The sequence below is a fragment of the Paroedura picta genome, chromosome 4 (assembly GCF_049243985.1).
Source record: "Paroedura picta isolate Pp20150507F chromosome 4, Ppicta_v3.0, whole genome shotgun sequence".
Lineage (NCBI taxonomy): Eukaryota > Metazoa > Chordata > Lepidosauria > Squamata > Gekkonidae > Paroedura > Paroedura picta.
Window position 1 is genome coordinate 116,976,048 of NC_135372.1, and position 22,169 is coordinate 116,998,216.

At 41.4% G+C, this 22,169-nt stretch overlaps 1 protein-coding gene across 2 annotated transcripts in view; it reads right to left on the reverse strand.

Annotated features, from left to right (window-relative positions):
• Positions 1-22,169, reverse strand: part of NCOA6 (nuclear receptor coactivator 6) — a 55,277-nt gene that overhangs the window by 20,135 nt on the left and 12,973 nt on the right. For both annotated transcript variants that reach the window (XM_077335330.1, XM_077335329.1), the window contains exons 2-9: positions 17,971-18,114; positions 15,459-15,735; positions 13,770-13,925; positions 11,855-11,977; positions 10,999-11,127; positions 9,345-10,160; positions 6,263-6,409; positions 3,431-4,550 (exon numbers count right to left, since the gene is read on the reverse strand). In XM_077335330.1, the coding sequence (XP_077191445.1) occupies positions 3,431-4,550; positions 6,263-6,409; positions 9,345-10,160; positions 10,999-11,127; positions 11,855-11,977; positions 13,770-13,925; positions 15,459-15,690 (2,723 nt within the window). In that variant the 5' untranslated portion in view covers positions 15,691-15,735; positions 17,971-18,114. The remainder of the gene's footprint in view (positions 1-3,430; positions 4,551-6,262; positions 6,410-9,344; positions 10,161-10,998; positions 11,128-11,854; positions 11,978-13,769; positions 13,926-15,458; positions 15,736-17,970; positions 18,115-22,169) is intronic.

A 22,169-nucleotide genomic window follows, 5' to 3' on the forward strand; every position in this document is an offset into this window, starting at 1 on the left:
CTGAAGGCAAAAGTCAGAGGGCATACACTGCAAATTGTTTTTGCACTAAAGCTAAAACCTGTAATCATTGTGATATGTTCAGTGAACTAAATCAAAATAGATCTGTCCCACCCTCTGTTCAAGTATGAATGAGTACAACAGGCTCAGAAACCTGGGATTTTATGAGAACCAATATAAACATTCTTCTGCTGCGTCTGTGCAATCTCATTCTTTGTTCACCCTCATATAAAGAAAGCAAGGACCACGATAATAGCCACTATACTGATTGTAATACAAAAAAGTATGTATTTGATATATGCTAATTTGCAAAAATTCCTTTTTAGCAAAAGCTTTAATCTTTAAGTAAGGATTTTCATAAGTCAGTATTACAGTACAGATAACCACCAATGAAGAGAACTTCAAACACACCATTCCAGATCAATGTCCAGGTCATGTATTGATCTTAGCGCCTCAAGGAGCAAATTCACCCTGTTTTCTGTTGTAAAACGTGCAGTTCTGCACATTTGTATTTACTACTAGTCTGAAAGCCCATTGCATCCAGGAATGCAACAGGCGCTAGCACCCCCCCCCCGAGAGGGCCGCCACCGCCCTACCTTTTGCTTCGGCTTGCAGCTGGGCCGATGGCCCCGCAGCCAGTCGGGCTGGCAAACAGCCGTTGATCTGGTCCTCATGCTGCTGGCTGGAATGACAGCACAGCAGCCAGTCGGGCTGGTGTGCGGCAGCTGAGCCGGTAGCCCTGCCAGCGGCTGGGCCGATAGCGTCACAGCAAGTCGGGCCAGCGCAGCCACTGGTTGCCAGGTCGATCTGCAGCTGAGGCAGGGCACCACGGAAGCGCCCTTCTCAGCGGCCAGGCAGTGTCTGGCCATGAGGCTGGCTGAGCGCCTCACCGCCAGCTTCTGGAGGCGGGCATTCCAGGGGCTGGCCCAATCCGGGTGTGCCCAGAGTTCTAAATCTCAAGCATATTAATTGGTAGCGAGAGAAATCATTGTCCATGAATGTGTGTTTTTAGAAAAATAATTGGTTTTTATACCCCACCTTTACTACCTGAGGGAGTCTCAAAGCGGCTTACAATCGCCTTCCTTTCCTCATAACAGACAGCCTGTGGGGTAGGTAGAGCTCAGAGCTCCAAGAACTGTGACTAACTCAACTTCACTCAGCTGCCTGCATGTGAAGGAAGACTAGAGGATCAAACCTGGTTCTCCAAATTAGAGGCCACCATTCTTAACCACTACACACCATTCTGGCTATAAGCTTCTATGCATTTCCACTATGCAAGAACTCTAGCACAAGCAGATATGTTGTACTGGATCCAACCCACCATCACCAATACCTATCTGCATAGACATCAGAGTCACAAACTGAAAGTCTGTTCAGCAGCTACAAATATGGAACCAAGCACTGCCCCACTACATTGCAAAATACTAAGTTTAACTATTGTCAAAATCTCTTAGAACTTCACATTGATCTGCAGATTTAGGGCCAATCTGAACACCACCCGCGCCGCCGCGGACGTCGCGGACTAAATAAAAGAGTAAGGGCTTTAGGGGCGGGATGTGTCCGGGATGAGGAAGGGTCTGCATTGGACCCTTCCTCCGGACAGACCATCCGAGGGATTCAGAATACAGCGGGCTTTAATACTAGTTTAAACATAATGCTGGTGAAAGAAGAAGAGAAAACACTTACCACCAGGAACTTGCCAAGCATCTCATTTAAACTGCTCTGTCACCCATGCAAAGTACTCATCTGTGCCAACTCTCTCTGGCATACTAACTAAGCACACATAGCTGTTTTTCACAGGAAATGGTTCAGGCTACATAAGAAACCATGCAAGTGTCAAGTTGTTTGTCTGAGTTATTTTGCCTTGCCTGAATCACATTTAAATTAGCCCTTAAAGTTTAAGTATCCACACATGGACCCACCTCCACCATGGATAAAGCAACATGATTATTACAAACTAAGATTTCTTTAAAAAAAAAATCCTCACTCCAAGATTAAAAGAAACCCACAGAAGGAAATAGTTGGTTTAATAAATTAGCAGGCCCACTAAAATCTCTACACATAACAGGGTAAAAAAAGCATCCAAGGACAGAATTATATTTTAAAAAATAAGTACAAATTAAAATGATCATCTGCTGACCACTCTATAAAAGTCCAGAAAATCTGCACATATACATAATTTCTCAATTTCCATTTTCTTCTGTTCCCTTTTTTTGAGGGGGGGGTTTTTAAGGAATTCTGGTGTCTAACAAATTGCCTCTTTAATGCCGTTGCACATGGTAGGCTCCTAACATTCACTCTTAGGCCTTACCCCCGTGAGGAAGGTAGTTAGGTCCAGTAAATATCTGAACTAACCTATTATATGCCATGAAAGCCCTGTGTTCCAGATTCATGATTTGTAGAAATTGCTTTTCATATTAGACTGTTATATCTTGACTTGGAGGACTGCAATTTATTAACCAAGACAAGATTGGAGACCTTGTCTAACATGCTGCAAAATACTGGGGTCAATGTAAGTACATGAACTAAAAGTGATAGTTTTATTATCTATGACATAGTCAAGGCAGGCAAAAACATGCTGGCTGTGACCTACAGTGTCAGGGCGAAAAAGAAGCTTCTCCTGCCATTGTTCTTGAAGTTATCACCAAGCAATCAGAGGGACTCAATATATCCAATGCTGCCCTCTCAGTAACTGACACTAACCCTTTCATGGGGCTAAGTTGTTTTTCTTTCCAGGCAAAGAAAAAGGGGGAATCACATATTTCACAGAAGCAGGTTTGCTTCCTGACAAAAATGGCATGAAGAAGAAGAAGAAGAGTTGGTTCTTATATGCTGCTTTTCCCTACCCGAAGTAGGCTCAACGCAGCTTACAATCGCCTTCCCATTCCTCTCTCACAGCAAAAGTTAAAAGGAGAGCTGGAGTCCATATATGCACTCAAAAAAGTGACAGAAGGGCCATAAGTAAATAAGTTGCTGCGATTTCATATTTCAGGGCATTCCTACACCCACCCATATGATTCTTCTTCATTTATACCCTGAAATCCTCAGCAGAAGGGGTAGATGTTAAGTGGGGGCGATCTACATGTACACTTTGGTCATTCACTTTGACTAATAGGCCAATGAAAAGCATATCTTCTGTGCCCTTTTTCTGCTGCTACATTCGTGAACTACTTCTACATCAGATCTATGAACAGGCTTTTCCCCTGGCGACAGCTTTTAGAATTCTAGCTTAACAACTAACACATATACACATAATGAAGTAATTTTACCAATCAACTTCTTTAATCATTTGCATAGGATGGAGGCTCCAATGGCAAAGCTACCACTGTGTTTTAATTTAGAGGATCTGAAAAAAGCTATGCAAAGCTATGAGCGATTCACATATAACAAATAGTGTTCAGTAGTGTAGGAAACAAATGTTTTTTAAACCTACTTAATTTGTTCTACTTGCTGATTATTTTTCTTCTTCCTTGGAGGTTTTTTCTTCTTGGGTTTATTGGCATTTTGATTGTTCGGTTTGCTGCTCACACCAAAATGTCCTGCAGATATATCACTTTGTAGCAAGTTTACCAATAATGGGCTTGTTAGTGTGACATCTTTGTTGACAGGAAAACTTGGATTCTGTCCACAGGACATCTGATTTCCATTTTGCGATCCACCAAAAGGAGCACTAAAAGACATTCCATGTCCCGCAAAATGGCCCCCTGATGGATTGCTGTTTCCTTGCATCCCTTGCAAGTGGGGTGGCACCATGTTTCCTTGCTGCATGGAAACATCGGGTAGCATTTGTGTCAGGTTTACATCACTGCCTGTTGTAGTGGTAGTATCACCCAGTTGCTGAGACATATGAGGGTTAGGGCCTGTGGGCCTCAGAACTTGTCCTTGAATTCCCATAACCTGAGATGGATTACCATTCCCAGGGCCTTGCTGGGTCATCATCTGCCCTGTGAATTGCACCATGTTTCCTTGCATATTAGGAGTTGGTCCTCTCATTATTTGGGCTGGCCCCATCATGACTTTAGACTGGCTTTGAGTGTTAAATGGTTGTTTATTTCCTTGCATCTGATTGGTCATCATCTGCTCCATCATAGAGTTTTGGGGCAGCAACACCTGGCCTTGAGGTCCCATCATCTGATTGTGTGCAGCCATCATTTGCTGTCCTTGCTGGGGAATCATCTGTTTGGGTGGGGTCATCCTTTGTTGCACTGGACCAAGATTTTGGTTTTGCGGTGCTACCATCATCTGGCCCTGTGGCATGAGCTGAGCTCGAGAAAGTATCATCTGGTTTTGCGGATTTAGAGATCCCTGAGGCTGAATGTTCATCATCTGTCCTTGGGACGACACTACTTGTTGGTGCATCCCCATGAGCTGCGATTGTGGTCCTTGTGGAGGCTGTCCTTGCATGTTGCCCAAGTTTACTTGTGGAACACCACTGGAGCCTATCTGCTGGTTGTTTATATTTCCATGAAGTCCCATTAAATTGGTCTGCATCATATTCGGTGGGCCATGTTGAACTTGCATCTGACTTTGGGAAGGACCATTTCCTTGACCACCTTGAAAATGCATACCATTCAAGTTACAGTAATATTATTAATAACTGAACTGCAATCAAAATATTAAAATAACTTAAAAATCAGTGTATTGAATATTCACAATACCAGAAAAACTAGGCACAATACTTATTAAAATATACATGGCAGAAGGATTGAAACAGGAACCTGAAGGTCGAGCAAACAAAAAATCCGTAGTTGGGGCTTCAGGGCATAGTGATCTGACCATGGCACTGAATTAGATCTACCTCTAGCCCTGCACCAAAGTTCAGATCCAGGGTGTGGTCTGCCCAGTGGGTGACACTGGCAACCAACTGTGAGAGCCCTAGTGTGGCCATGGATGCCACCTCATCTGGGCCTGATCCAGAGGATGGCATTTCCACGTGGAAGTTACTCCCTCAAGACTATGAGCCTGGGATATACAACACGCACACAGCCACCACTTCTAGCAGGCCTGACAGGGCATTGGCTGATGGTACACCAGACAGATGGCCAAGCAAGCTCTGAATCAGGTCCCACCCCAGACCAACACACTCAATTCCTGGGATCATTGGCATGGGGAGTGCTCTGAAAGAGGAATCCTCCAAAGCCAGGAAAGCCATCCCCCTACCCATCCTGCGGTCAATGACTGATGCAGGACCGAGAACCCTGGGGAACTGAGCTCTTTGAGGGTGACCATTTTGCCCTTTCACCTAGGTCTGGGTCATACACTTCAGGACCACCTCATGGTCCTCAAAATATTATTGTAGAGTTGATGTCTTGTTGTTGATGTACATTAATTGGTACACATTACATCAAAAGTTCTAACGTGTTTACATCCTGAAGGCCTTCTTCAATGGTCACAATTTTATTACATACACATAAACTATAACTTTTCCAACATAAAATACTTTTTAAGGCCAGGCAAGTAGCATATGAGTCACAAAAGTGAAGGCCCAAATAATGAATGCAAACTAATTCTTATAAATTAGGGAGCTCACATTCAACAAGCATAGTAGCTAAGAAACACCATTCTGCCCTAGGCCAAAGCTGAATTCCCAGTATATGTTCTCATGTGTAAGCCAATAAGCAATGCACAGCAAGTAATAAATAGCTTATTTTTTATTCTATTTTTTGTTTGCTCAGCCTTTGGGTTCCTGGCTTTATTTGTAGTTTGGGTTTTTGCTCCCTTTGTTTTTTTCTATAGAAGGATGAAACAGCCATCATTTAAAATATTTAGAAATGCCAATTACACATGACTATAATGTGCATATCTAAGATGTAACAGACATGCCAGTAAACTGGCATGAAAAAAACGACAAAGTGTCAACTGCTATAAAAAACTGTTTAGAAAGGAAAAGTATTTAGAATATTTTACTTAAAAGTGTGAAAATAGCTCTTGAACAAAATTTGTTAGGATTTGGTTATGCACAGAATTTCTTCCCCTTTCCATTCAAACAATTTTGGAGGCCTTTGACCACCAAAAGCTTATACTGAGACCTGCATAACCAAAAGCCATGTGGGATGGGGTGGTGTTAAGAAGAACCAAAATGCTGGCTAGATGCAAACCTACATTATTTAACAGAGCAGTCTGCTTGTCCTGAACACACACATTTACGACTCTAATGCAACATTTATAATGTTGCAGTCATTTACAAAAACTGAACCTTCTTTCACATCTCTTTCCTAATTTACAATGGCTGGATAAGTAATCCATCAGAATACAATTAACAGACCTGTATGTTGTACACCTTGACTTGTTTGTAGTTGAGATGTTCCACTATTTGCAGGTGTTCCTGGTGCTGTAGAAGGCACCGGACTTTGCATGAAGTTCTGGTTTGCCTGTCCTGCAGGAAAGCCAGGTGGGAGACGCTTGGGCATTCCTAGACATAAAATGACCTTGTCCATTAGAAGCAGTTTCTAGAAGTACAGTTAGAAGTACAGTTTAAACTCAGAGTAAAGCCAGGGGAAGGGCAATGTAATCAGAAGGCAAGCCATGCAAGGAAAGACTGCATAGATATAGCTTAGCTCGACATGCTGCAGATTAATAGGGTACACTCCCTCCTTTTCTATTCTTCCCTTTATCTTCTTTCACATACCTTTCATCTCCTTTTCACCCTTCTTTCTCTTGAGTCCTCTGTCTTAGCCCCCAGTTCCATCCCCAACTGGTATTCTAGGTGGGCTAAAAGCAATGGGAGGACTGAGAAGATGCAATGGTGGCATTGGAATTTATGGGAGAAGCAAAGTTACAACTATTGGCAACAATGTTTGGGCACTAACAGCTGCTTAAAGAGTAATGGCACTGCAGCTTGATTCAATTTGCTTGAAATGATTTCACCCACAGCAGTACTTCTACCACTAGCAGAAAGAAGGGGAGAGCCCTAACTACAAGAAGTTTACAGAAGAACAGCTGGAAGATATGGCAATGAAAAGGGGGAAGAGGAGAGAGGATAAAGATTTCCGTAGTCTCAGCAAGAGAAATTCCATCCTTCTTCCCAGAATATCTCATAGAACACCTTGACAATTTTTCTTTAGCTGTAGAAGCCAGCACAAAAAAATGAGGAGCTAGAATCATTTTTTTCAGTCTTGAGAGTTTCAGGTTTTAATGACCAGATTTTACATTACCACAACCACAAAACCTACCCATTCACTCTTAATCTTAATCTATTGTATATTACAGCTATTACTAAAGTGTTCTAGTATATCAACAAATATGGTGGTGGCTTCACCATGATGAATGGTAGCCCTAGTTGTACTTCTTCCCAATTTTTCAGAATTCCATTATTGCTTTATTGGAGTCAGTATAAAAAGCAGCTGGATACAGAATGCATTCTTCTGTTGTGGCTGAGAGATACTACAATAAAATTACTTAAAATACTAAACATCACAATTAAATTTCTAGGTGTTGTGGTTACCTGGGATTGGCCAAACCCCTCCTTCTCCTTCTCACACACACATACCCCAAATAAAATCCCAGCACTGGCTTCAATTCTATTTCCTTATCAGAACCCCTAATTATCACATTACAACTTATTTCAGTTGGATAATTAAGCTGAGGCAAATACACAGGTTTTCTTGACCCCCTATAAAACTTAAACTTAATATTAAAATAAGTCTTTTATTTATTTATTATTATATTTAATATACTGCCCTCCCTTGTGGTTCAGGGCAGTTTACATGGAACTTTCATGAAACAGTACGTTGTAAATAAACATACTGGTTTGAACATATATAACAGTTTGATAATAGGAACTTGTGTCAAATTGAAATTATTTACAAAACCAACATTTAACAATAGGACAGTTTTCAATTTCCATTTTTCTACTCTGTGGTTTCTGTTATTTTCTGTGACTGCAGATTGACAATGGGAGGGACCTCTGGGCTCTAGTTGGTGATCTGTTTACTTGCCTTGACTGAAGGCCTGGTGGAAGAGCTCCAGTTTACAGGCTCTGCAGAATTGTTTTAGCTCCAGCAGGGCCCTCAAGCTGTCTGGGAGTTCGTTCCACCAGGTGGGGGCCAGGACTGAGAAAGTCCTGGCTCTGGTCAAGGTCAATCAAGCTTCTTTGGGGCCAGGGATCACCAATTTGTTGATGATTCTGGAGGTAATGCTCTTGGGGGGGGCATAGATGGAGAGGAGGTTTCTCAGGGCTCAGAACATGTATGACCTTGAAAGTGATTACTAGAACTTTAAGCCTGATTCAGTAGTTGATTGGTAGCCAGTGCAACTGTTGGGAGTGCAGGCCAAATGAGGGCCCACCGAAGTGATCTTGTAAGAGCCCTGGCTGCTGCATTCTGCATCAGTTGAAGTTTCCAGATCAGGGTTAAGTGTAGGCCTGCATAAAACAGGTTACAGAAATCCAGCCTAGAGGTGACTGTCGCTTGGATCACTGTGGCTAGGTGTTCTGGGACCAGGCAGGGTACTAATAGCTTGGCTTGGCAAAGGTAGAAGAACGTTAGCCGAGCTATTCTTGTGATCTGTTCCTCCATGGAAAGGGGAGTGTCAAAGATCATGCCCAGGTTCCTGGCTGTCCAGATAGGGCAGTTACACGTCCTTCCCTGGGCCTACCAAACCACAGGGCCTCTGTCTTTGAAGGATTTAGCTTCAGACACCGCTGTTTGAGCCAGCCCATCACTGCTTCCAGACACCTGGGGATGAGTCAGGATGGCCATCTACCATGAGGAAAAGTTGGGTGTCATCAGTGTATTGATAGCATCCCAGTCTGAACCTCCATACCAGCTGGGCAAGAGGGCACATAAAGTTATTGAATAGGACTGGGGAGAGAACTGCTCCTTGTGGTACCCCACATGGGAGTTTCCAGCAGTCAGATTGGTTCTCTCCTATTGCTACCCTCTGTCTGCGACCCTGGAGAAAGGAGATCAGCCACTGAAGGGCTGTCTCTCGTATCCCAGCATCAGCGAGGCAGCGAGCTAGTAGCTTGTGGTCTACTGTGTCAAACTCTGCCGAGAGGTCAAGCAGTATTAGCAGCACTGACCCGCCTCAATCCAGCTGGCAGCGGAGGTCATCCAACAGGGCAGGTGGAGGACAAGAATTAGCCTGCCCCCCCTCCCCAAGGGCTTCTGTGTGGCGATGGCATCCTTTACTCTGTTACTATTCCAAAGCTGTCAGGTTACAAGACTCTCTGATAGCTCTTCGATTGTACAAGAATAGCATAACATATAAAGTGTGCATCTTGTCCCCAAAACTTCCACAGATTATTCCATAGCATGATCTTTCATGAAATCAGCAGTGAATTCACATTATGTGGAATAACTCATTGGATTGTTAAACAGACTAGGGTTAGTTAAAGAATGACTTACCTCCTAACCCAGGGTGTAAACCCTGAGGACCCTGATTTTGCTGTTGCATGACCATGAAGTTAGGAGGCACAGTTCCCTGCTGTACCATAGGATTACGGCCAGGAGAATTTACAGGCTGTTGAAACCCTTGAGGGAGAGCACTGCTCTGGGGAGGCCTTGGTCCCATTTGCTGCTGTGCTTGGTTAACTGTTGGGGAGGATGCAGGAGATCCCTGCTGAAAAGAGGAAGGAGAAGAGGCAGGAGACTTGTTGGTCAGGTGGGGTTGCTGTAGTGGTGTAGGGACCCGTGAGGGTCCTCCCTGAAGGTTCTTCATCTGAGGAGCAGTAAACTGGCCAGAGCTGCTCATCTGAGGAAAGTTTGTATGTGCCTGAGAAGCTTGTTGGCTTCCAAAAGGGTATGGAGGTGGGGGGTGGGAGGGTGTCTGTACTGTTGTTAAAGATGGTCTTGCTTGGAGTTGCTGCTGCATTTGTCCAGGCAAGGGGGCCTTTTTCCACCCCTGGTTAACTGTAAGTGTGCTCATTGTTCCTTGGGATGGAGTGGACTGGACTGTTCCAGAAGGCACCTGGCTCCAAGCAGGAGGAACTGGAACCTGGCCTGGGGTTGCAAATGAAGGGCGAATACCCTGTTGGGGTTGCTGGTGCTGCTGAGGGGGACGTGGTTGCAGTTGTGGCTGCGACTGCATCTGCTGAAAAGTGGCTGGGCCTATTTGCCGGCTAACAGGAACTGACTGCACAGAATGCAGCTGAGGCATTACAGATCCGGACGGATGATTCTGTTGCTGGATAGTCAGCCCTGATAACAGTGGGTCCACAGCATCTATTAGAAGAGAATAAAGAATTATTCAATATTAAAAGAAAATGCATATATCAGGTGGTCTATGTACAGGTGATAATAGGGATAAAACCTTTTGATGAGAAACAGCATATTCATTCATAAAATTCTCCAACTGATCTTCACCAGACTTCACATTAGGAAAGAGATAAATCCCTCTGAAGCTACAAACATTACATTACTGCCAACAATTGCAGTTAGTCATAGTGACCATACATGTGAACTTGCATAGAAGTATCATAGGTTACACCTTTTCCATTTGCCCCACTATTTATAATGCCCTTTTTAACACATTCATTTATATTTATAGTTGAGTGTTGAGGATAACACTTCATTCATCTACTGGGCACCCCCCTAACAAAGCCACCTCCAGACTGAAATCTAGTTCTAAGAGAGTTGAGCAAAATAATGTTTGTTGATGCTGACATTTTTAGCTCAAATCTAATTCTAACTGTGTTTTTAAATCTGTATTGTTATATGTTTACATGTTGTACACTGCCCTGAACCAGTATGCCGGAAGGGCCGTATAAAAATCAAATATTATTGTTATTAATAATAATAATAAAGTTCCTCTAATCCGTAGGTATTGATTCCACGGTAAACTGAAGTGCCATTCATTCTTTTAAAAAATCCATTATTGTGAAAACTGCTAGAAAATTAGAATATTCCCAAAACTAGAGGCTCTTTCTATTTCAAAAGGGAGTAGTGGTCAATATGGTAGATTGTATTTCCAGAATCGAATGCATATGCAAAGGGAGGAAAAACGCATAGATAAGTAATTCTACACATATGGATGCAAGCTGATGTAGTGATAACCAGCTACCTGACTGAGAGGCGGGCCGAGGTGTCCTGGGCTGCAGCTCAGCGTTAGCTGTACTTGTCATCATTGGTGAAGAGACATTTCCACTCTGCTGCATCATGACAGTTGCAGGATTATTTATTCTTATTAACCCTAGAAATGTAATAATATTTTTCAGTTTCTTAATGATGCAGTTGGTCATACACCAGTAGGAAGACATCGTACTGAAATTTAGAAATTCTAAGCTATGCATTGGATCTGGGGCAAAAATGTGCATATACTTAAAGAAGAAAGAATAGCTGAAGGAACACAGTTCTTGGGTTTGCTGGATCACCGAGCTAGAAATAGTTTTACTATATTCAGTCCCTTGAAAAAGTTTTCAGAGGAAGCAACTATTCATGGTGGAAAAGTACCAGTCCTTCATACTAACCACATAACCACTAACATCCTACCTATCTAAATTCCCCTATCAAAAAATCCTTGTAGCAGAGAATTGTAGTAGAAATGACAGATCTAATATTACTTACCAATATAACAGTACAAAATATGAGGCTCATGGGATCCTCTTTCTAAAATGACCTCTATACTGAGGCATCCCCTGGCTCTCTTTCTCTCCTTTTGCTGCAGACAGGAAGATTTACTTTATCATATATTTAAAAAGTTATATCCTACAGGCTCCCGAGGCACCTTCCAAATAGAACCATTAAAAACTATCAAACGACAATAAAACCCACAAAAACAAACAGTCGTGTTCTCACTCATCTCTCTAAAAAGACAGATATATCACAAGGAAACTCAATGGGAAGGCTGACTTTAGAGTGAAAAGAAAAATTAGTAACGTATTTCCTCAAGTATCATAGCTATTTTTAATGGTACTTGCCTTGGCTACTTTGCATGGGAAATCCTGTCTCCATTCGTACTGAGTTGCCTGGCCCAACAGGCCCATTAATCCTCACCTCTTGTCCTCTGTTTTGAGTTAATGCTAAATTGATAGCACCTTCACCTGAGAGAAAATGTCAAAATGAGAAGCAAAACAAACGATTTAGTGTAACTGGCATATTTTTTAAAAACAATTTTTGCTGACAATAACTGAACTATTCAAGCATTATGAAGCTTGTACATTGCTCAGTCCCCTGTAAAATATCATGTGAGAATATAAAATTATATTAAAATCAACTTTATGCAGAGCCAGATGAGCAGTCAGTGTTTCCCTGCCAACAAATGCATCTCCATTCACTTGAATGAATAAAGCCTTCGGTGGGTGCATTTACTCCTTCTGTAGACAACATGGATCTCTGTACATGAATCCCTGACAAAAGGCACTTCTTTTTTTTTTCAAAACAATGCTTCATCTCATGAAGTAATACAAATAATTAGCAGGCAAAATTTAAGCAACAGGTTTGACATGTCAGTCCTGGGACTCTAGCAGCCTCCAACATAGAGATAAATAGTAATAGGGAAAATTCATAGGCCTGGGCTCAATCCTGCACTTCACAACAGTGGCAGCAGTTCTGTGGCATATTTCCCAACCTTGTCTTTAGTCACACTGTTTACACCATTGACTGGCTTGGATCCCAGAGAGGCTTTTAGAACAGAGCACAATTTTCATTAATTTCTTCTCCCACTGCAGCCATCAAACCCCTTGAAGTTAGTCCTGAGAGTCTCCTGCCAGTAAGGAACCCTATGGGTGTGTGTGTGGGGGGGGGGGGGGGGTTCCTGGTATCACAGGCAAGGGAAGACAAGAAAGTCAAGTTCCACAGATGGAAATCTGTTCTGTCAATGAAAATCTTCCAGATAATTCAAGCCACTATGTGAATACTGGTCAACAACCCTAACCCTTTATTTTTGGCATCTACGAACAATGTGGAAAAAAGAGCCTCTTGTGGCACAGAGTGGTAAGGCAGCAGAAATGCTGTCTGGAGCTGTCTGCCCATGAGGCTGTTCAATCCCAGGAGCCGGGTCAAGGTTGACTCAGCCTTCCATCCTTCCGAGGTCAGTAAAATGAGTACCCAGCTTGCTGGGGCGTAAAAGGTAATGACTGGGGAAGGCACTGGCAAACCACCCCGTATTGAGTCTGCCATGAAAACGCTAGAGGGTGTCACCCCAAGGGTCAGACATGACCCGGTGCTTGCACAGGGGATACCTTTACTTTTACCTTTAACAATGTGGAATAGGGACACAGGATGCTCACTGGTTAAGTTTGGAGACAGTGCCAAAGTGATGGTCTAGCACTCGTGTGAATGTGCTCTCACACTCTTTCCTCCTTCCTCACAGGAGTCTAGGAAGGCCAGTATTGCCAAGCCTAAGAGGCAGCTGCTCTCCACGATCTCAGACAGAAATATTTCAAATTACCTACTACTTGATCCTTTCAACAGGAATACTAAGGACTGAGCCTGGGACCCTCTGCATGTAAAGCAAACACTAAATAAACATAGCTTTACTTGACTAGAAAAAAAATGAGGCACTCCCCACTCCAATACTGCATTGTTCACTAGCCTACTGTCTCATTAGCGCAATAAGAAAGGTGGATGATAAATAAAGTGGTGCCTATGATTGACATGGGAAACACTAAAAATAATACAACGTGAGGCAGGGACAGAAGAGGGAGAGTCCTCACAATGACCAACCTCTGTGACAAGAGTAGTTCACCCTACCAGCAAGTCACAAAATTAGAATGCTCACAAATTGAGACACTATTTAATGTTATTGTTGCTTTTATCAAATTACACCAAAAATGCTTTTCTGCTAATAATTTCAAATGTTTTTCTTCTGTGCTACAAATTAACTTCAACTACCTTCAATTTGAACCGAGAGAATCCCGAGATCTCTAAGCTGCTGGTTGTTATTTTGAGCCAGCAATCGTAGTCGTTCAGCAGCTTCACGAGGAATATTGAATGTGACACGTACACTGTTCCAGGGTTCTACTTTCCTCAACTTTAACTTGTTAGAGTCTTAGTTAAGAGGAAGAAAAAAAGAAGAAAAGAGAAAAATCAACAAATAAAACAGCAGAACTACTCACTTTGGTAAAGTAAGGGTTAATGAGGTTCTCATGCTTATATTCAGTGCTTCCTGCCAATAAACAAGCTTCTTTCCTGTAAGTTAACTCGACAAGAGTACCTACAGGAAGAACTCAGTATATCACAATTAAGGCAGTAAGTAACTCTAGGCTAGCTCACATAAAGACCAGATCTGGGGCAGCTGACAAATCAATTCCAGGTAAGTTCTTCAATCAGAAAAAATTGCATGAACAAGAAGCCTTCAAACCTCAGCACAATGAACATGTGCTATCTTGAAGACACGTTTTGAAGCATTCAAGATTGTAGTGTCATAAGCTACCTCATGTGGAAAAACAGTAACCATAAATGAAGAAATCAGCCTGAACAAGATCTAAAATAAGCCTTTCTTGAACAAAGGTTAACCAAATATCAAGCCACCTTCAATTAAGAGGAAAGGAGGGATATACATGTTTTAATTTTAATATTAAATAATATTAAATACATCTCCAAAACCATTACATCATCTACTTATTTCTAAGTGCTTAGTGAGCATCGTCATCACTCATAATAAAATGGTAATGAATCAGTATAGTATTGTAAGTGGGGTTATTCAAACTTTTAGTAAAAGTAAAAATTCTGAAAGGAGAGAGTGTTAACAGGGACTAATAACATCAGATTTGACTACTGCAGAACTGGAGCTGAGTGAACAATTTAATTATTATAAAGATAAGAATACTAACATGACATGAACATTTCCGTATACAAACATAGAACACGTCAAGAGAGAACCCCAAATGATTTTCTTCACTTGGGAGAGGGGCGTTTATTTGTTTCATTCTGACAGCTAAGTGCAACCTAAAGTGCCTGGATTTATTCTCATCTGCTCACTGGTAAAATGGAATATGGCACAATTTAATAGCTCAAAGAACTGGAGATATCGGGGGAGGACACAGCAGTGAAGTAAAGAGAGGTTCAGTGGCCTGCCCAGACCACCATATGTGAGAATTTATTAAACAGATGAATAATAAAATGTTGAAAGAACAATAATATAATAATAAAATACGCATAAGTTGCATTATACGTATGCATATAAGTTGCATTATAAGTTGCATCCTATACAACAGCAAAAGCTGACAGGGGCTCATGGGAACTGTAGTCCATGAACATCTGGAGGACCACAGGTTGACTACCCCTGCTATAGAAAACTTTCTCACTTCTCCCTGGAACCTGCATTACCCAAATTTCTTCTCCTAAAAGTCAATGGATACTGAGGATCTGTGTGGGGACTCTGAAATGGGAAGGTGGAATCAGAGGAAATTTCATACATGCAGAATAAGGCATAGAGTCTGAACACCTATACTTGCTGCTTATGATAGCCATATCAAAAGTATTACCAACACCCATACTTGCATTTCTAGAATAAATTAATTTTAAAACTATGTCACATTGTCACATTTTCTTGCTAAAAGATACAAGACAATAAAGTACCCATGTGTAAAAGGCTGGGCACATCATGCAATATGATGCCCAATTTTTGTTTGAAGTCATCATCATCTATATTCCCTTTAAAAGCTACGAAGATGGTGGAATCTTCAGAAAGACTGTCATGATTCATGTCATCTTCCTCCAGTCCAGAATCAATGTCCACTTCCAATTCTTCCATGGTTGAAGAGCACAAAGAGTGATTATCTTTTAAGCTAGGTATGTCACCCCAAACCATGGTTATGAGATTTTCTGCAGTAGAAGCTATTCAGGTATTAAGAACCTATTTCAAAAAAGTTCAAAAATAAATTGTTTAATACATATACAAAGAGGCATCTAGGCAAGCACAGACTATTATTTCTACTGCTTATATTGTATTAATAGGTTTAGAAAAGAATACTATTCATTTATCTTTTAAGTGCACACCTGTTTCAACATACCTTTGATCATATTTAGCTTCACCACCTAAATACCATCTAAGGCTAAATTTAAACAGGAACAAAATACAAAGTTACTACTGAAGGTACGGAACAAAGTTCAAGTCCTGTGGCACCTTTAAGACCAACAAAAAGCATATACCTTGAACAAGAATTTGTTGGTCTTAAAGGTGCCACTGGATTCAAACGATGTTCTGCTGCTTCAGACCAACATGACTACCGAACCTGAATCTACTGAAGGTACAGTTAGGATTACAGAGATTTTGCTCAGTCCTATATTTTACAGCCCAGTTGCAACACAGCACCGGATCAGGCACTGAGAAAGGGAAACACTAATGCATGACCACCCTGTGATCTTGAGAGCCAAAGACAACTTACAGTTGCTGGGATATAGGTGCCAATGTTGCCGGGCGTAAGAACCAAAGAGTAATTAAGCATAGCTCAATGTCAGTACAAAACCAATACACATGTAACTAAAGCATTCTCAGGGCAAATAGGTCAGGGCTGGAAGTATGGCTTCCTTTGCATGGAACTGGCTACTTTGTAAGAATTATGATACAAACATCTATCTGTACCACAGCAGCCAGTAAGGGTAGCACAATCAAGCTGAAATCATTGTATACAATTACTACACCTATTACTACATGCATGGATCTGTACGTAAGCATATATGATGTGCAAATGGTTTTGCACATTATTTGGAGGGAATAAAAATCAGAATACGGCTCAGACTAGGGACATTTAAACCTACTGATTTTCATAGACATCTGAGGAGCAGACAGCAGTGTCAGTTCCAGTTTGATTACTGGGAAGCAAGGATTCCCACCAGTTAAGAATGTCTGTCTCCTCCAGCCGAAGCCCTTTCTTTAGTAAATAGGATTTCAAAACGTTCTGCAGCTACTGAGTATTGCAGCAGATGTTTTCAAAAGTTTCATCACTCTTCCTGTTTTGTTTTTTTTTAAGAATTACATTTTGGAAGGGTGTGCATACTGGGATATGCACTGAAAATAAAAAGCAAGCGACATTCAAAACTGAGATAATGACGGAGTTCCCTCTTGGGGCCAAACTAAACATTACTGTTTTGAAAGATCTGAGTTTGGGCTCTCTGGAACCAACCTGTGTCCCCTACAGTCATACTGCAGCAGCCAGGGGAAAAGGGCTCATAATGGCACTGCAGGGGGAAGGGCTCCTGTCCGCCTGGCAGCTTTCAGATATGAACATCATGCTCAGGGGGAGGAATTATTGCTGTTTGGGCACAGAAAAGCAGCTTGGGGAGGAAGACAGGAGCCCTTCTTTCCCCTGCAGCACTGTTCCGACCCACTTGGCCTCTCTTTTTTTGAAGCCATTACCCGCAGGTGCTATGTGGCTGCAGGGAACATGAGCTGGGTTCGAGGAACCTGGACCCAACTGTTTAAAAATAGAGTCAAGTGGGTAGCCATGTTGGTCTGATGTATTGGAACAAAATTTTAGTCCAGCAGCACCTTTAAGAGTAGCCAAGTTTTATTCACTGTGTGAGCTTTTGTATGCACAGCACACTTTGTCTGGCTGTTTAAAAATAGTAAAATTTAGTTTGGACCTTAAAGTAATAAACTCACTGTGATGCTGTAATAAATAAATTAATTGTAACCTATCCTTAGATGGGCTTAAGTCTACTTCAGAAGCAGTGAATCATCGAATCATAGAGTTGGAAGGGGCCACACAGGCCATCTAGTCCAAGCCCCTGCTCAACGCAGGTTCAGCCCAAAGCATCCTAAAGCATCCAAGAAAAATGTGCATCCAACCTTTGCTTGAAGACTGCCAGTGAGGGGGAGCTCGCCACCTCCTTAGGCAGCCTATTCCACTGCTGAACTACTCTGACTGTGAAAAATTTTTCTGATATCTAGCCTATATCGTTGTACTTGTAGTTTAAACAGTGAAGTCAATCCAAAATAATTTTCTTTAACATTAAAAAAAGAAAGGAAAACATTGTGAATACTGGGTTAAAAGGCTTTTTTTTTTGGTAACATTTCTATGCAAAACTGAGAAGTATACAGGTAAGTGCAATAATTAGTCAAACCAATAAAAAAAAAACCCCAACCTACCAGAAGATCCTGTTGCATGACCAGTTAAGCTGACTGTGAAAATTCGATCCATAATAGTATTCAGGTTCCAGGTCTGCTACTGCAGACTGTAGGAGTCTGATCCTCTGAACTCTTTTGTGACAAATCAGAAGACCCCAAACAAATCTGTAAATATACCAAGTTAAAATGTATCACCTTTTTAATTCTATCAAAGCAACTCCAAATATAAGTAAAGTAAAAACCCTATATAGACCTCACTAGCTTTATAACAGCAGTGTTCAACATGTTTTCTTGAATATATTTTCTAAGTTATTCTTCAGTCAAGAGCACACAACACATAGTTTATGCACAGCTAAAATTCAGGAGTTTAAGAAAGAACACCAAACTAAACCTCAGGCTATGTAAAACAGGATCCCCAAGTACGGAACGGAAAGTTGCAAAACAAAAACAATCATGAACATGGCTAATCAAAACTGCCATTTTATTCAATGGTGCTTACTCCCAGGAAAGTGTTCTTAGGATTGCAGCCTGAACTGCTTTCATTCAGAGATTTAGAGCTGAGAACCTGTATAACATTCTCAGGCAGACTTTATAAAGTCACGTTTATTTATTTAAGGTCTTTATTGATCACCTTTCTTTCTTATAGAGCTCAAAGCAGCTAACAACAGAGATAAAGCCCATAAAATAAAACACAAAACATTAAAAAAAACAAAATTTAAAATCAGAATTCAGGTCTGCTAATAAATTTAACCAAATGCAGTCCTAAATGTTGAATTCAGAGAGATAACATTATCAGAAGTGAGGATAAGCTAAATTAATGAAATGTCAAACTTTGAGGGAAAATTGGTATAAAATGTTTTATAAGTGGTATATCACTTCAAAGGTAACCTCAAAAATTTCAAATAAGCATGCTGGAAAATGTTGGAGATGTAAAGACAAATTGGGCTCATTCTATCATATGTGGTGGAGATGTGAAAAGGCTTAAAAATATTGGATTAACATACTTATGTTGATTGAAAAAATGTTACTGTAAATTTCTGCTACAACCTGAGTATATGTTATATTGAGTATAATCCTGAGACAGGCAAAAGAACTGTTCTTCCATACTACCACTAACTTCAAGATAGTTGGTTGCACAAGGATGGGAAAATTAGAACTTGCTGACTATATCAGCTTGGTTGGACAAGATGGTGGAACTTTGTAAAATGGCCAAATTAACTAATCTGGTTAACAGACGACCCAATGAAGAATTTCAAGAACACTGGAACTAATTTTTGGAATTTATTAACAAATAAGATAGATTTAAGTGTACGTATAAGCTGTTATGCCCAACATTGGGCAAAAACAGTATCACTGAAGTAGGACTCAGCTTGTTAATGGATTCCCTTCCCCTTTTTCTCTCTATTCCCTATCCCTTGTTTTAATACAATTTCAAAAATCAATAAAAATATATATTTTTAGAGCTAGTTTGGTGTAGTGGTTATGAGTGCGGACTTCTCATCTGGCATGCCAGGTCCGATTCTGCACTCCCCCACATGCATCCAGCTGGGTGACCTTGGGCTTGCCACGGCACTGATAAAACTGTTCTGACTGAGCAGTGATATCAGGGCTCTCTCAGCCTCACCTACCCCACAGGGTGTCTGTTGTGGGGAGAGGAAAGGGAAGGCGACTGTAAGCCGTTTTGAGATGCCTTCTGGTAGAGGAAAGCGGCATATAAGAACCAACTCTTCTTCTTCTATTTTTAAGTGAGGATAAGCTAACACACTTTATACCACTAATGCTCCCTTGTGCGTTGTTTTAGGACAGAAGCAGAATCTCAGCTCCAATTTCACTTCTGGCTTTATTTACAGTTTAGTGTGCTGACTGCATGATGTGGATGGTTAGTATTAGGTTTTAGAGGTGGGAAATTTAGAATCATATACAGAATTCCACCATTCTAACCCTAATGACTTGAATGTACTTAGAAGGGTATAATTTTGCTGAAGAATTGACTGAAAACATGTAACAAGCCAAAATGACAAATGCCAAGATCCAAAACAATACCAGAAGGCCAAGCTTTATTTATCTCTGCAATCTATAAAGAACTGCCAGATCTTTCTAAACTGTGTATTCTAATCCTTTATTCCGATTTGTCTACAAATGTAACAGCCAAAAAAGGACAAATGTAAGTGAAATCATGCTTCTTAAGATTTAAGCTACAAGGGAAAATTATATAATAGCAGAACATTTTATTCAGAGCATTTCAATTGTGTAAATATGAAACTAATGTTCATTATCTATTTAATAAACCCAGAATTGTATATTGCCATAGTTCATTAGTGACTGATGGCTCCAAACCAATATTTTCAAAACTCATGTAATTCTATAGAAGGCACTTGAGCAGGAAGATTATTTAGTGCCCCTTCCACCTATGGATGCCACATTTCCTGTTTTAATATTCCCTCACTGACCCGCCTTCCTATTTAAGTGTTCGGTTTAATTGTTTTAAAACATTATTTAACTTTGTCAAATGTATTTTATTGTTCACTGCCTTGAAGATTCCAGAATCTGTGTGTGTGTGTGTGTGCTTTCAAGTGGCAGCTAAGTTATGCTGACCACATAGGATTTTCAAGGTAAGATTGGTTCAGAGGTGGTTTGCCACTGCCTGCTTCTGCATCATACCCTGGGTAGAGTCTGCACTGGAGTTTTTATCCTCTTCGAGCCCGAATAAACCCCTCCCCTCCGCATTTTATTCAACTTCCATTTTGATTTGTGGCGCTTTAAATTTTCCCTCTGCAACATCCATGATTGAGTCCATGGAGACATTACCTTTCCTCTATGATATCCAAGTGTAGATATAACGCACTACATCTGAGAAAAGTGCTCCAAAAGCGGCATTTTGCTGGATTAATTTCCTTCCCCTTCTCTGTGCCTCCAAGGCTGACATATTATGGTCATCTGTCACTGATTGGTCAGGGCATCAGTTCAAAGACTGCACGAAAACTGGGATTCCCGGTTGCTATTCCCTCGCAGGTTTCATTTTTGCCCTCATTTTTGGGATCGTTTTTATGTGATTGTGCTCTAAAAGCCCACTTCTCCAAAGCAGAGATTTGCCTTTGGGAGTTCCTTCCCCTTCCCTCTCTCTCTCCTGATGCTCTCCACTCCACCCCACCCCCACAGACAGGTGGAAGATAAAAGAAAAATAAAAAAGCAGCCCCGTGTTCCACTTGCAACTCCCCCAGCTTGCTCTGGCTGAGTCGGGAGACAAAAGGCAAGAAAGAAAGCACTCTCCAGCCTTGTGCTCCTTCAATGCCAGCTGGAGCTTCACGTAACCATTATCCCCCCCCCCCCCCACAATTAAGTAGGAAGGAGATAGGAGACCAGCAATTGGGACAAAATACAGTGCAAAAGCCACAGACTTAGTGGGACAAAATCTATTGGGACAACATCTACTACTCATAATATAACTGCTTTCTAGGAGTCTATATTTTTACTTTATTTATTTAGAGACGTATATCCTGCCCTACACCGAAGGTTCAAGGGCGGGTCACAACAATTAAAAATATGGTATATAAAACAATCTAAAATGCATTTAAAAACATAACCCACCCATGCTCACTCCCAAGCAGGCAGCACACAAAGGTATCTAAAGATCAAAGGTCTAAGTGAACAGGTGTATTTTAACCAGGTGCTGAAAGCCATACAATGTAGGTGCCTGGTACCTCTTCAGAGGGAAGCTATTCTAAAGTCTGGGGGCCACCAAAGAAAAGGCCTTTGTGTGTGTCACCTACAAGAAGACCCCCTCCTTGAAATATCAGTGCTCAGGCAGTTCTGTATGGGAGAAGACACTCCTTCCAATAAGCAGGGCCCACACCAGTTTGGGCTTTATATATTATCATCAATACAATGAATTGGACTGGGCAGCAAATAGGGAGCCAGTCCAGATAAGTGATGTGCATTGAGCCAGGAACTCCTGTCAGCAGTTGAGCTGCTGCATTCACACAGTGTCAGCTTCTAGACTGTCCTCCACACCATGAAGAGTGTATTACAGTAGTCTAATCTGGAGGTTACCAGAGCATGGATCACTATGGCCAAGTTATTCCTATCTGGGAAAGGTGAACCAGTTGGAAATGGAGGTAGGCGCTCCTGGCTACCACTGTCACATGGATCTCAAATGACAGTGATGAATCCAGGAGCACATTCACATCATGTGCCCATTCTTTCTAGGACAGAATGACCCC